At 41.5% G+C, this 14,595-nt stretch overlaps 1 protein-coding gene across 1 annotated transcript in view; it reads left to right on the top strand.

Moving 5' to 3' along the window:
- The window catches only part of crb2a (crumbs cell polarity complex component 2a), a 22,841-nt gene extending 8,753 nt beyond the window's left edge, over positions 1–14,088 (top strand). Inside the window, exons 3-13 of the mRNA XM_008423171.2 lie at positions 3,105–3,300; positions 4,486–4,625; positions 5,076–5,246; positions 5,332–5,445; positions 6,101–7,054; positions 8,081–8,652; positions 9,653–9,818; positions 10,855–11,725; positions 12,011–12,127; positions 13,182–13,308; positions 13,459–14,088. Of these exons, the coding sequence (XP_008421393.1) occupies positions 3,105–3,300; positions 4,486–4,625; positions 5,076–5,246; positions 5,332–5,445; positions 6,101–7,054; positions 8,081–8,652; positions 9,653–9,818; positions 10,855–11,725; positions 12,011–12,127; positions 13,182–13,308; positions 13,459–13,680 (3,650 nt within the window). The 3' untranslated portion in view covers positions 13,681–14,088. The remainder of the gene's footprint in view (positions 1–3,104; positions 3,301–4,485; positions 4,626–5,075; positions 5,247–5,331; positions 5,446–6,100; positions 7,055–8,080; positions 8,653–9,652; positions 9,819–10,854; positions 11,726–12,010; positions 12,128–13,181; positions 13,309–13,458) is intronic.
- Positions 14,089–14,595: the final 507 nt, after the last annotated feature.

The following is a 14,595-nucleotide window of genomic DNA, read 5'->3' as shown; positions in this document are numbered from 1 at the left end:
AAATTTTATTTGTTTTTTTTTGGTATAGTACCCAAAGAATTTAAAACTACTTTCACCACTGGTTGTGTATATGAGTAGGCTGGGAAATTGCAGTGATTTAGTTGTGTTAGAGAAGTTTTGTATGAAGAACTGGCTGGGAGACACTCTGGAAAGTCCACCTGTCCAAGTCATGTCCTCAGGTTTTAAGATGTTTTTATATTGTCAAATGTCAATGTCAAATTTATTTACACAGCACTTTAAAACAGGTATAAAACTTCACCAAAGTGCTGTACAAGAACAACAACACAAATGACAAAACAGAGCACAAAACAATACATCAATTAAATGCCAAAGAATAAAAATGAGTTTTAAGAAGCGATTTAAAATGATCCAGGCTGTGGGCAGATCTAATCTGGAAAGGTAAGTTATCCCATAAAACAGGAGCAGCAACAGAAAAAGCTCGATCTCCTTTCCTCTTAAGTCGAGTCCGAGGAACTGTCAGTAATAACTGATTATTTGTTCATAGGGTTCTGGACACAGACCGGAAATGTAAAAGGTCCCGAAGATAAGGGAGGGATAACCCATTTAAAACTTTATAAGTTAGCAAAAGAATCTTAAAATCTATTTGATAAAAGACGGGCAGCCAGTGTAAAGATGCCAGAGTTGGTGTTATATGGTCATGCTTCCTGGTTCCTGTGAGAAGCCGTGCTGCTGCGTTCTGGATCAGTTGAAGTTGCTGAATCTGTGATTTATCCATCCCTCTTTATAAAGAGTTGCAGTAATCCAGACGAGTTGTTATGAAGGCATGGATAAGTCCTTCAAAGTCCTTAAAACAGAAATAAGATTTAACTTTTGCTAAAAGCCGAAGGTGGTAGAAACTCGATTTAATGACAGAACTAACTTTTTTATCTAGCTTTAAAGAGCTGTCAAAAGTGAAACCAAGATTCCTAGCAGAGGTTTGATAAGACCGAGCCAAGGAACCAAGAGTCTGATCTGGGTTTGTAGTCTGAAGTTTTTGACCAAATAATAGAACTTGAGTTTTGCTTTCATTGAGGTGAAGAAAGTTTTTTTTCATCCATAATTTAACTTCAGCTAAACAGTTTAGCAACAGCTGAAGAGAATCATTTGTACCATTTTGCATTTTAAGGGGCAAATAAATCTGGATGTCATCTGCAAAGCAATGAAAAAAAAAACTTTTTTTTTGGAAAATCTTACCAAGAGGCAGTAAATACAAGATAAACAAAATGGGCTCTAAAATTGACCATTGGGGAACACCATACTTTAAAGGTCTGGCCCCAGAACAGGATTGGTCAAGATGAACAGAGAAGGTTCTGTTTTCTAAGTAAGATTTAAACCATTCTAATACTGAGCCCCTCAGGCCAACACTGTGTTTTAATCTATGTAAGAGAATCTGATGATCTGCAGTGTCAAATGCAGAGCTCAAATCTAGAAGTAATAAAACTGCAACGTTGCCTGAATCAACTGTTAAGAGGAGATCATTATACACTGGGAGCAAGGCAGATTCAGTGCTATGAGCAACTTTGAACCCAGACTGAAACTTCACAGTTATATTATTATCTTTTAAAAACATTTCAAGCTGAATAAAAACAAAATTTTCAAAAATTTTAGATAAAAAAGGCAATTTAGAAATGGGCCTGAAATTTGCTAGGTCACTGGAGTCTAGATTTAATTTTTTAAGAAGGGGTTTGACCACAGCATGTTTAAGAGTAGATGGGACACAACCTGACTGCAATGAGGTATTTATCTAAAGATTGACTTAAAGATTGGCTTTATTACACATGTATCAAACAACAATAAGGCAATTAGCAGAACTCTGTTGAACTTGACTGTCTGTTCAGGAGATTATTCAACCATCTGAAGGTGCATTGGGCCAGAGTTCCATCTAAACGTTACAGGATTTAACTTTTAGACCCCAGAGCTTTCTTCCTGTGAGGCAGTAGTGATAACCACTGTACAAATTAGTCAGTAAACTGCTGCCTTAAAGTTAAAAGCCTTAATGTAGTTTGAAAAATTCATTTTTTTATGATTAAGAAAACATTGTGTTTGTACTAGTAAAACAATCCAAGATTTTATGGTCAAAAATATGCCTGACCAATAAGTAAATTGTACATAAATTTTGGGCTAGAAGTGATTAGTAGATGTCTGTATCATGTTATAGACATCTAACAGAGTGATGAAGGGAATCACACAGCAGTACCTTATGAGGTCAATGTTTTAGCTCCACCAAACAGTGTTGGTAGTGAAAGAGGCTATGTAGCCCATTACAACAAACTAAAGATTTTAAATTGATTGGATCTCACATTTCTCAAAGTTCTGTTGATGATCTTGAAATGTTATTGTTGGTTTTACAAACACAGACATTCTTTTGTCTGACATCAAATTTGGCTAATATTGCCAGAATTCCAGAACATTTTCTTAAGATAGAAACGTTTTAACTAGTTGAGCATACTACTGTTTGATAGCTTGGATCAATCAGAATGTATGTATGATTGAACTGAAATTATTTTTTGTAAATAGACGCTTGTTGTGAATTGGTGCTATATATATAAATAAATTGAATTGAATTCAGATATCTGGCAAGAGCACAGTGAATAGTTTTGTAGAGAAATCTCATTTCCTCATTGAAATAAAGTAAAGAAGCTAAAAGTCTGTAAACATTAATGTGACAGTCTGGAGATAAATTTTAAAATGAACAATCTTCTAGCATGTCTTTAACCACCGTCTGATACTGTACTGCATTGTCACAACGGCTGCACCTTCTGATGATTTTCCTGTTGTTTCTGAGTTGTAGACCAGCTGTAATTGGCTGTATTACAAGGGGTAATATTAAAGCCTTTCCATATTTTGCCTTCACCTGGATTAAGCAAAACATGTGGATGACCTCAGAGGTAAGACAAAAACCTCTGATGTCATCCATCCAAGGACTGAAATTAAGAGATGCAGCCTTGAGAGGGTTGTTTGGGTTGTGTGTTGCTTGTCTAATGGAATCATGACCTTTCAACTCTCATGGGTTCAGAAAGAGTTGATACTCTGTTGTTTTGTTGATTTACAAAACAGCTTACCGGTAATTGAATTCCAAACACTGACTCCTGTACGTCCCATAGGAGTCAACTGTGAAACTGAATTAGACGAGTGTGACTCCCATCCCTGCCAAAATGGAGCCACCTGCCATGATTTGACTGGAATGTACTCTTGTGAGTGCCTGGTTGGGTTTGATGGCATCAACTGTGAGGTTGATGTAGATGAGTGTGCCAGCCAGCCCTGTCAGAATGGAGCCTTCTGCCATGACATGGTAAACAGGTAAGTAGTTTCCATAACAATAATACCCAGCTTAAGCAGAAAAACAATGTTGTATCGTATCCACTTTATTGATATTTGACTCCCATCACTGTTGTAATGTGTGTCAGCCTTTTATTTTAATGGCAGTAGATGACTTAATTCCATAGGAAAATGATACTCCCACATAGCCTTTTGAAACATTTACTAAGTAAGCTAGCCTACTGCTAACCTCTAGATTCTGTGAGGAGCATCATATGTGCATCACTGATGCAGCATTGGCACAAATCAGACTTCAATTTTGCAGTAATAAACTAATAGTAGCATTGCTTAATCTGACCATTATTTATAACTTTTACTCACATTGGGATGCCAGAAGCTTAAAAGTCAAGGAGAAACATATCACATATTATTGTAATAATTTGGGTAATTAATATTTACTCACATTAGGTCACTCTGAGGATTGAAGTCTCATTCTCAAAGTGCCATCTGACGATTTAATATATATTTGTTAGTAGTAATTAAAAATATATTAGTAAAACAAGACAGTGAAGACTATGGAAAAGTAGTATACTAGGTCATGATGCAGCAGAACACTGTGAATTCCACACCACCACTGATCTCTGTATACAGAGTGTATCAAAAGTGACACATATACTTTAAAGACATTGCAGGACTTGATGTCCCACAAAATCTTTAAATCTTCATGTTTACACTCAAATTAAGTGTTTTTCAAAATGGCAGCATACATGGAAGGGTACAAATCAACCAGCTTTAGAACTCCCTGAGAGCAGTAGTTTTGTTGTCAAGACCCTGGACAGGTCACCAATCCGTCACAAGGCAACACAGAGACAAACAGGATAAACAACCATACACACACACACCTAATGTCAAATTAATTAGCCTAACAGTCATGTTTTTGGACTGTGGGAGGAAGCAGCCGTATTCAGAGTTAACCCTTGCATGTACAGGGAGAACATGCAAACTGCACAGTGGTACAGTTGGTAGGATCTTTCTGCACGGAATTTGCAACCTTCTTCTAATGATTATATACTTTTCTGTAAATCTTCCACACCTTTTTCATTTCTCACTGATGGACATGTGTTTGATAGAAACTAGAACGTTTGTAAAATTAACACATGTAATGTCTTGATTGATCTCAGACTGCTGATAATCTCCAGTCTAATCACTAGTTTCTGTCTTTGCCAGCTATGAATGTGACTGCAGTGACACAGGGTTTGAGGGCGAACACTGTGAAGTGGATATTGCTGAGTGTGCCTCAGATCCCTGCCAGCATGGTGCCACATGTATAGAAGAAGTCAACGGATATGTTTGTCTTTGTTGGCCAGGTATGGAAAACCGTCCCTTTCTCTGCAAAGACAAGCTCCAGTATGGCGGACTCACAGGTCCCTGGATGTGGAATACTTAGGACACAGGATGAGCTTGTGATTGGAAGTATTTAAACTTTAAACAGGCCTCTCCTAAGAGAGACAATTCCTTAGCAAAAACAAAAGTAGGAGTAATAATGGTTTAGTAATATTGACATTGATAAGGATGAGGGAGAATGATGTACTTAACTGTATTGATTAAAAAATTGGAAGGTATCTGAGATTAGATAGAGAGAATTTGAATATATCCATCTGACTTTGGTCTAGGAATTAATGCAGGAAAAAATGTTTTTACAAATTTTGCAAACTTTTAATTTTTTTCAATTTCTGCAAATTATGGATTGCTGCATATACATCAGTCTCCCTAGTGTAAAAACTGGCCGATATATATATTTTTGCCTTTCTTTCCAGGTTATGAAGGAGAAAACTGTGAAGTTGACATTGATGAGTGTGCTGAGCAGCCCTGTCAGAACGGTGGCGAGTGTTTTGAGCGCTCAGATCCTTCTCACTGGGAGCTGGACTGGGAGCTCAGGTTTTCAGACGCAGCCGGCTACATCTGCCAGTGCCAGGGAGGTTTTGCAGGTTGGCAAAGAATGAATGAGAAACTAAATTATCTCTCACACTTCCGGTCTGATGATGCCGACTCTGACGTTTTTCTACATTTCAGGAGAAAACTGTTCCATAAATATAGATGAATGTGAATCTGAACCGTGTCAGAATGGAGGCGCTTGTGAGGATAAAGTCAACGGCTATATCTGTGTGTGTCCTGTTGGATTCTTAGGTAAAGTTTCTAATTTACAGCCAGCCAATCAGAGCCAGGAGGAGGGGTTTAGAGCTTTCAGTTTTATAGTAAATAATAATGGAGAAGCAGGAAAACTGTTTATTCGCTGTCATCGGTGGCTATGCTAACTAGCCTATCATTCATGGCAGGCTCTGCTGTGGGGGAGGAGCTGTGGTAGAGCAGAGAGAAACGGGGGAGATTGTGAGAGGCATGTACACAAGCATGATTGACAGTGCTAAGACCCTCCTACTGGCTCCAATTGGTTGTTTTTGACCAATTAAGTGGCATATTTCTGCAGGTAGCACTGGCAGAAGGTAGAGGAGCTCATTTTTTTTTTTTTTACATATTATCCATCTCATATTATGCTGTCACAACATAGTGACAAAATATGTATAAAAAAAACATGCTACTGCCAAAACTTTAGTTTGTGACTATATAACACAGAGCATATTATAAATGCTGAATTTTGATATTTTATGTGTTGGTGCATAATTCCTTGTTCACAGCAGAATTATACTATATTTTAATGGAGCAGCAACATTAGAATATTGAAATGATTAAATCCCCTCTTGTTGCTATTGTGTTAACTTTCTGCTACAGATACCAGCTGCAGTTTATGTCTAACATTCAGTGTTCTCTCTGTCTCTCTCTCCAGGTGAGCTGTGTGAGTTGAACATTGATGAATGCGAGAGTCAGCCCTGTCAAAATGGCGGCTGGTGTGAAGATGGCAGAGCATCGTACACCTGTCACTGTCCTGAAGCTGAGCCTGGTGAACTTCCATGGGGAGGTGGCCACTGTGAGGTCAAACTCTATGGGTGTGTTGGCCACAAATGCCAGAATGGAGCCAGCTGTCTTCCCACGTTGGAAGAGGGAAAGGACAGCCACACGTGTTTATGTCCGCATGGCTTCTACGACGAGCAATGCTCCACCAGAACAACGTTCTCACTGTCCTCCCCTGGGTTCATTCATATCCAGATTGCTCTCAAAGAGAAAGTCCGCAGGGAGGTGGAGCACCGTGGTCACCAAGGTTTGGGGTTGCAGCTTCGCTTCCGGACGACCTTACCCAATATGTTGATCTTCTACAGAGGAGATCTGGATAACTATCTTTTCCTGGAGATTGTTAACGGTGGTCTTCATGCAAAAGCTTTTTCTGAAGAATCTGAATTGGATGTCACATTTGCTGGCATGGTGAATGATGGAGACTGGAGGGACATTCATGTGTTTTTGGACAACGGAAGTCTATTCTTGACCCTAAAGGGTCCTGACTGTGTCAGAGATGGATGCACAGTCACAGATGGTGGTGATGGGGAACTTCCTTTCCAGCCCTCACAAGCCTTCACTGATGTTTACATAGGGGGAGCACCAAATGACCTTTTGGAGCTCTCTTTAAGTGGTGCAGGATTTCTTGGATGTATTGAAGACCTTATGATTGACTCGAAACCTATCCTACCCCAATCGCTTCCAGAAGACCAGGATCTTGAGTTGGGCTGTTCCAAGACAGAGTGGTGTAAACCTGATCCCTGTAATGGACATGGCCACTGTGTGGATCTGTGGACTAGCTACCAGTGTGACTGTTTCCGTCCCTTCCATGGGGAGAGCTGCTCTGAAGGTAACTATATGCTCCAGCCAAGTTTCAACTTTCCAAACTTGGCAAATTTTTTTACTGTAGTCTAAGGCTGTTTTCTGAGTGATCACATAATAGAGTTAGTGTATTTAAGGTATAAGGACCCAGCTGTACCAGGTATGAGAATAAGGGTGTTACCTGATAGTCTGGTACTTGGTTTGATTGGGAAATGAAGTTGCAACATAGGCAAACGGACTGGCGTTCAAGTAAAATGGACCAAACGGGATTCACACCAGCCCTCAGTGTCCTCTTCAGAGTAAAGGAAACTTCCTACAGTGGTTCTTGGTGCAGTGCTCCCACAGGTTGATGGGAGGAACAGGTTTTTGAATAGGTTTGGACTGCTTGACACAGTGCTGTGCAAAAGGGAACCGCAGAAGCTGAAAATGGAACAAATGTTGCACTTTTGGTCACCAATCGAACTGAGTCTCTACTGGACCATCAGGTGTGAAACACCCTAAGAATTACCATGCTACTACCACAAACTCTCATGTATGTAAATCTTTGTATGCAGATAACCAGTAGGAGTGCTCTCATATACTAACTTTATTTTAGTATGGAGTTAAATTCTTGTTGATTTCACCTTGTTGGTGGAAGAAAACACATCAACCAGTGGCAGTAGGAGAGCTTTCTGTTCCTGTCAAAGAAGTTCCAGTGCTGATGCTGGATCTGTCTCTTGACATATTTTCAAAACCACACAAAAAACTGAACTGTTTTCCTTAGCATTACAGCTACCTAACACACCACACATTTTTCATAGAGAGATTTAGAACATGTTTTGAGTACACACCAACACACACTTATTTGCCATTTTGTTGAGCTATGTTGTTTGTTGTTTTCAAAGATGTAGCCATTGATTAGCAAAGGGCTAACTTTAAATAGGCTTGCTTAAATTAGCATTGGCTTTTTAATTAATTCAAATCTTATCTGCTTTGTGTGTAATGACTACTTATTTTCTGACTACTGAAAAGTCAGGTAAATCTTAACACTAATCTTCTTTTTGTCCCCTGACAGAATATCCTTCATGGACTTACAGCCATGAGGACACAGTGAGTTTTAGCTCCTATGATTTGGAAGAGAGTCATGGAAGTAACTTCAGCGTGTCGTTTTTGCTGAAGTCCCTGAAGCCGGACGGGCTGCTGTTCCAGCTGAGAAGACCCCGTGCAGAAGATGAGGGGGAGGCCTACTTTTCCATCTACCTGAAGATGGGGAGGGTTTTCGTCAGCACTCTGCCTGACAGCTCCCCACTGACAGCTCCTGTGTTTGTGACCACCGGGGAGAAGCAGCTTCTCTCTATGGAAGTCAAACACACACATGTGATGTTCGATCATGCAGGACTTAACTACGGAATAGGAGAGATCCCTGAGGTGGCTGTCCGGAGTGGAGATAAGGCTTTTGTTGGAGGGCTTCCAGAAGGCTGGGACGCTGCTGGGTGGGGGGGACATTTTAAAGGCTGCCTCCAGGACTTTCGTCTAGACGATGCACATTTAGATCCGGGTGGCTGGAGCAGCCCTGATGAAATAGTTTATGTATCAAGTGAAGCTGGAAATTGGAAGGAGGGCTGCATCAGCGACGATGCCTGCAAGGTAAGACGGACCATCCGTTTTTACTTTGTTGATGTAATTGACTAAGAAATATCTTTGTACATTTTTCCATGAGAAACATCACTTTATTTTGCTCTTTCTTATTAGATGGAAATTTCAATGAAATTAATTCCAGACTTTGCTTAGACCTCATCAAAACTTTTATTTTGTTTTTCGCTTGGTTTTGGTTTTTCTGGCCCTTCAGAAATGGACTTGCTGGTATGAGTTAGATTCAAATGTAGTTTAGTTTCTGGTTATGAGCTGAAGGTGGAACATTCTCCTTCAGGGTTTTCCACTACAACATAGATGTCCATCAGTTACAATAAGCCAAGTGGTGATCATCAACCCTACCACCACCATGTTTGACATTCAGGATGAAGTTGTTTTCCTGAAATGCTGTGTTAGTCACAGGTTGGACAGAAACACACACCCTGGGAACGGATTGACAAAGATTTTGGCCTCTGGGCTGGAGCCGGGTTTGGTTCCTGTTACAACAGGGAAAATTCTTCTACTAAGGCAAATTACAGTACATTAATAGGTAATGCTATAAACCATCAGGTATGAATTGATGCATTGTAGGTTTAATACATTGTCTAGCCAATAACTCCATGTTGTTACCAAAGAAATCTATTATAACTTCATCATTTTCCAATACTTGAATATTGTTTATATTTCTAAAAATCCAGAATACAACTCATCGAATTTGGGCCAATGAGTTTTATACAAAGGGCAATATTTGTAAAACAGGCATTCAAAAAAACAGAAAGAAAAGAAAAATCTTTGGTGCCCCCTCAAAAGTTGGGGCCCTGGGTTACTGCCCTCTAAGCCCTCCAGGACTTTCGTCTAGACGATGCACATTAGAAATGGACAGACCTGTCTATTTCAGGTCTGTTATCCTCAACATTTTTGTGGAACATCAAGATGTCTCCATTTCTGACAGTTGTCCTGTTTGTGCTGTGATAGTTTGACGTAACCAAGTCACTCACCATGTTTCCTGTTACAGACCAAACCCTGTCAGAATGGAGGAGAGTGCACCATCACCTTCAATGACTTCACCTGTTCTTGTCCAGAGGAATACACAGGGAAGAACTGCCAAACACGAGTTTGGTGTGTCAGCAATCCTTGCGTCCATGGCGGCTTGTGCGTGGACCTTCCTAACGGATATGAATGTAAGAAATCTGCGCCAATACTTTTGAGCAAGTCATCCATCTATTTGTTTGATTAATGCAGCTGCTTGTATTTTGACCTGGTTAAGTCTTCTATATTCATCGACTCCAGTTAGTGCAAAATGCTGCTGCTTGTCTGCTGACTGGCACAAAGTGAAAGGAGCATGTTGGCTTCCCTTCACTGGCTCCCTGTCTATTTCAGGATCCAAACTAAAGTTTTGCTCTTTGTTTTTAAATCATTGCTTGGTCTTGCCCTTTCCTACTTGTCACAGCCAACCTGTATTCATGCTCATACCTTTGGATGTCTTTCAGCATTTTGTTTGTTTTTTCCTTGTAAAGCACAAATTAATTTGACCTTGACCTTGACGGCTGGGGTTGCAAAGACATAATATAACCATTCAGTTTTGCAAAATGCTGGGTGGACCTAGCCCAGCCTTTGAGACACAGCTCCTCCCCAGAGCTGCAGGTCCAGGCCTCTGAACTTCCACCTCTCAGAGCAACCCTTTACTGTAGCTCCCCACTCAGCTCCTTCAGACTTGCTAGCAGCAATTAGCAAACACCTAGTGGAACTGAGCATCTGCTCAACTCACTGTAGCAGCTACTTCTAAGTGCAAAGCTGGTAAAAAAAAAACCCAAACAAACATTGTTAAAGGGTTAATAGAGGAGCCATGTTGTGATGACTTCCTGAAGGAGTTTAAGAAAGAGCAGGAGTTTTTAAAGTGACAGGCGCCCTATTTCAAGCTGATGAACTATGAAGTCAACTTTCCTTTAAGTTATTTTAATATATATAAAATTTTTAGAATACCTGGCGTTAACATAGTTATTTGGTTGTGCTGTACAATGGCACTATGTGCCTGGAAACCTGACATTGATGAATTTTGACTTTGCTAACTACCTTGAATTAAAACAACAGGAGAGAAAAAGCTGGTGTATTTTTGTACGCTTTGAGAAAGAGAAAGTTCACAGAATGACTTGTCATTTGATGAATAACATATGAACACTTGAACAATAGCAATGATTCCTCCATGTTTACTGCTAGGTTTGCACAATGCCACGTTTGAGAGCAACCCAGTGCAATACAGTGCTGGAGGCTCCCTGGCTGGACCCATCGCTGACATCTACATGGAGCTGCGGACCCGATCAGAGAATGCTGTGCTCCTGAGGGCCTCCTGGGGCGCCAACCTGCTGGTGGTGGGCATCCTTGATTCCTCAGTCTGGGTGGAGATCCAGACGGACAGCAGTGTCAAGTCGGTGACCCTTAAGGGAATCCGTCATGTGGCTGACGGAAGCTGGCACCGCGTCAACGTCTCCATGGCAGACTGGAAGCGCAAAGCCTCCCCCTGGGTCATCACTGTCGATGGAATCACAGATGCCACCAGCAAACAAGAGCGCACAGGAAGTCTGAGCTTTCTCAACAAGAAAGGAGCCTTGCTGGCTGTTGCAGACAGCTACACTGGCTGTTTGGGTGCAGTGAGGCTTGGCGGGATTTATCTCCCCTTTGCAGATGACCATAAAGCTCCACAGCCCTCTCAGTTTCACATAGTTGGGAAACCCAAAGTGCATCTGGCCTGCAGCAGCACACCGGTTTGCGATTCTGGTCCCTGTCTAAATGGAGGCACGTGTGAAGACTTGTTCAATAAATTTGGTTGTGTATGTGACACGGGTTGGGAGGGAGAGCTGTGTGAGACGGACACCGACGACTGTGCGTCTCAGCCCTGTGTCTACGGCAGCTGCAAGGACTACCTGGCTGGCTATGAGTGCCGCTGTGACCCCGGTTACACCGGAACGCTGTGTGACGAAGACACTGACGAGTGTGCTCTTCATCCCTGTGAACATGGAGGAACCTGTGAGGATGGGGTTAACATGTTCACCTGTGTGTGCCCCACGGACTACAGCGGCCCCCGCTGCCAGTGAGTGCCGGCTGTGCTCATTCTTGTTTCTATGCTACATCCCATCTATTGACACAGTCATGAGGTATTTCTTATCTTTGAAATATGACAAACCGTGAGACAGATCACCCAAACTATTGATTTTGTTATGACAAAGTGGTGTGTCTCCTATTGCCACTTAAATATTTTGGCTCTGGACGAGGGATTGTCTAAAATATTTGTAATGGATTTAATATATAATCAAGGCAAAGTATAGATCCAGTATACACTTTTGAAATTCCTTTAAATTTTTTTTGTTTTTTTTAGGTGGGACTATCCTCCATTACAATGTGACACAGATGTCCAATGTGCTAATGATGGAATATGCAGAGATGGTCTCTGGGGAGCTAACTGCACATGCATGCCAGGTTTCACAGGCAGCAGGTAAAATAACCTGAACATTTGCAGCGTGTAACTTTTAACTTTTACAAAAATTTGTTGTTTTTTTAATATATTTGTTAAAACTGTCACCGTGTGATAATACTGTCTCATCACTAAACTAAACTCTTCCACCTGCTCCTTGAGCTGCTATTGCCATCTACAAAAATGATCCTCTCCTGGAAAAAACAACCAATCAGCCAGGAGGAGGTTTTAGCGCTGCCAATCAGCTCGTTCATGCGCTGCTCAATGTGCTAATGGCAGAGAAACAACTTACTGTTACAGAAAAACTGCTTATCTGCCATCATGAATGCTAAAGCCATTCTAATTAGCCTTAGCATTCGTGACAGGATAGCAGTTCTGAGCATATCTGGAGGCATGAAATCAGACAAACCATGATTAACATGTAATGCATTAAACAAGTATTGCTTAATGCTGAGGCAGGTGGACATGCTTATTTACAGTAATGTGTCTTTTTGGTGTCATAACATTGCTAACTGTGTGGGGAACTCCACTAGCTTCACTGATTTAAATGGATTTCACACAAAAACACTTCCAACAGTTATCTGTTTCAAGCAGACCAAGTTAAAGCTCAATTCTAGAATAAATATGAAGAACAAACTGCTTTTCACACGACAAAAACACAAAATATTCCCAAGTACTTTTGTCTAGTTTCTAGTTCAAATATTTTAGTAAATGAAATAAGACAAAATTAAATTAAAAGTAAGTATTAAGCAAGATATACTCTATAATGCTTGAATATAAAAAAAATGTTTTTTCTGTTTTACGTGAAAAAGTCTGCCAGTGAAACTGGTGCTTTGGCATTAGTGTTATTGACCTATAATAATTCTTCATGTTTTGTTGCATTGTCTGTGGATTAGTAAAAGGGGTTTCCATCCAGGAGTTAACTTTAGGGGGTGGCATGTAAAGTCTGTGAATCCTCCTTCAGCAGATTCTGATGATGGATTCTGCTCCTCAGTATGCCACCAAGGACGGTGGGCCCTGGGGTCCAGGCCTGGCCATTACTGCCTGTTATGACATCACTTCCTCTTTTCTTTAGGTGTGAACTGGAGATTGATGAATGTAACTCCAACCCTTGTCGGAATGGTGGCTCCTGTTTGGATCGCTTCAACATGTTTGTGTGTGAATGCCCGGCGGGGTACAGCGGCCCACTCTGTGACGTCAACGTACGTTTCCTCCGTTGATCTTGTTCTCATATTTTCTGGGTGTATGGATATCTGGGACGTGTGTAAGCCAAAGACTGCAGCTAAAAAAAAAAGAAAAAAGAATGAAGCCCCCGCAATATTGCTAGTGTTTGTTTTTCTGTGTGTTTGCAGAAGGAGGCCCATAAACAGGGAATCCCATGGCTGATGGTGGTTATCCCGCTGCTCTGCCTCTGTGTGGTGGTCCTGGTCATCGGCGCCACCTTCATGCTGCTCACAGCCAGGAAGAAGCGCCAGTCAGAGGGGGCTTACAGCCCCAGCGCTCAGGAGCTGGCCGGAGCCCGGCTGGAGATGGACAGCATGCTGAAGGTCCCACCAGAGGAGCGACTCATTTGACCACTGGCTGCTGGGTGGAGGGAGTTCGATCTGATCGGAGCGCTGCAGGATGAGCTGGGCGCTCTGACGCATCACAAGGCACAGCCTCTGTGTGGTGGCCGAAGCTTCCTAATCCTGTAAACGTTGTTTATGGCGGAGCCTTAAGGCTAGTTTTCTACCAACCCCTACTTATGTGGACTGTGTGTGTGTGCAGCGTCACAGTCCTCTGGCTCTGCACCTGCGTTAATGGATTACAGCATGTACTGTACTGGACCTATGACTTAAATCTCTGGCTTAACTTGTTTTCCCTGTGACACTGGGGCGCTCAGATCCCTGCCTGAGGAAACGTCCAGCAGCGCCTCTGATCTTTGCAGCTCTTCTCGTGGCGCAGGAATTAGTGGAGAACTTCACTAAAGTTTGATGTCATCAGTTGTTTTGTCTTCGTTAAATATCGCAGATTTTTACTCATATGCTGATGTTAATTTGTGTACAGTGCCTTGCAAAAGTATTCAAACCCGTCAGCCTTCATGGAGGAGTCAGAAGAAGGAAGCTGGTGTTGAAAGAAAATCATAAGAAGTTCTGTCTGCATTTTACCAAAAGTCATGGAGAGGAGACAGCAGGAAGGTGGTGTGGTAAACACATGGGTTGCTTTACTTTAACAGAGCCAGAGAAGTTAGCCAGAAGGTGGATGAAACTGAGTCCAGAACAGTCCTCGAAGAAAACGTGTTTTCTACAAACACGCCTTGAAACTGAGGCACTGACTCACCTTCCAGCAGGACAACGTTCAAATGAAGGATTGGACTAGATCAAATCATATTTGTGTGTTTCAATGGATGAGTCAAAGTCAGGATCACTGGAAGCACTACAGCAATACCTGTAGGTTCTATTTTCAGAAGCTCTGCTGCCAATTTTAATTTTGAGCTTCTCTGCTGCCAG

This window comes from Poecilia reticulata, linkage group LG12, assembly GCF_000633615.1.
Source record: "Poecilia reticulata strain Guanapo linkage group LG12, Guppy_female_1.0+MT, whole genome shotgun sequence".
Lineage (NCBI taxonomy): Eukaryota > Metazoa > Chordata > Actinopteri > Cyprinodontiformes > Poeciliidae > Poecilia > Poecilia reticulata.
The sequence above is the reverse complement of the archived record's forward strand: the minus strand, read 5'-3'. Positions and strand labels throughout refer to the sequence as shown.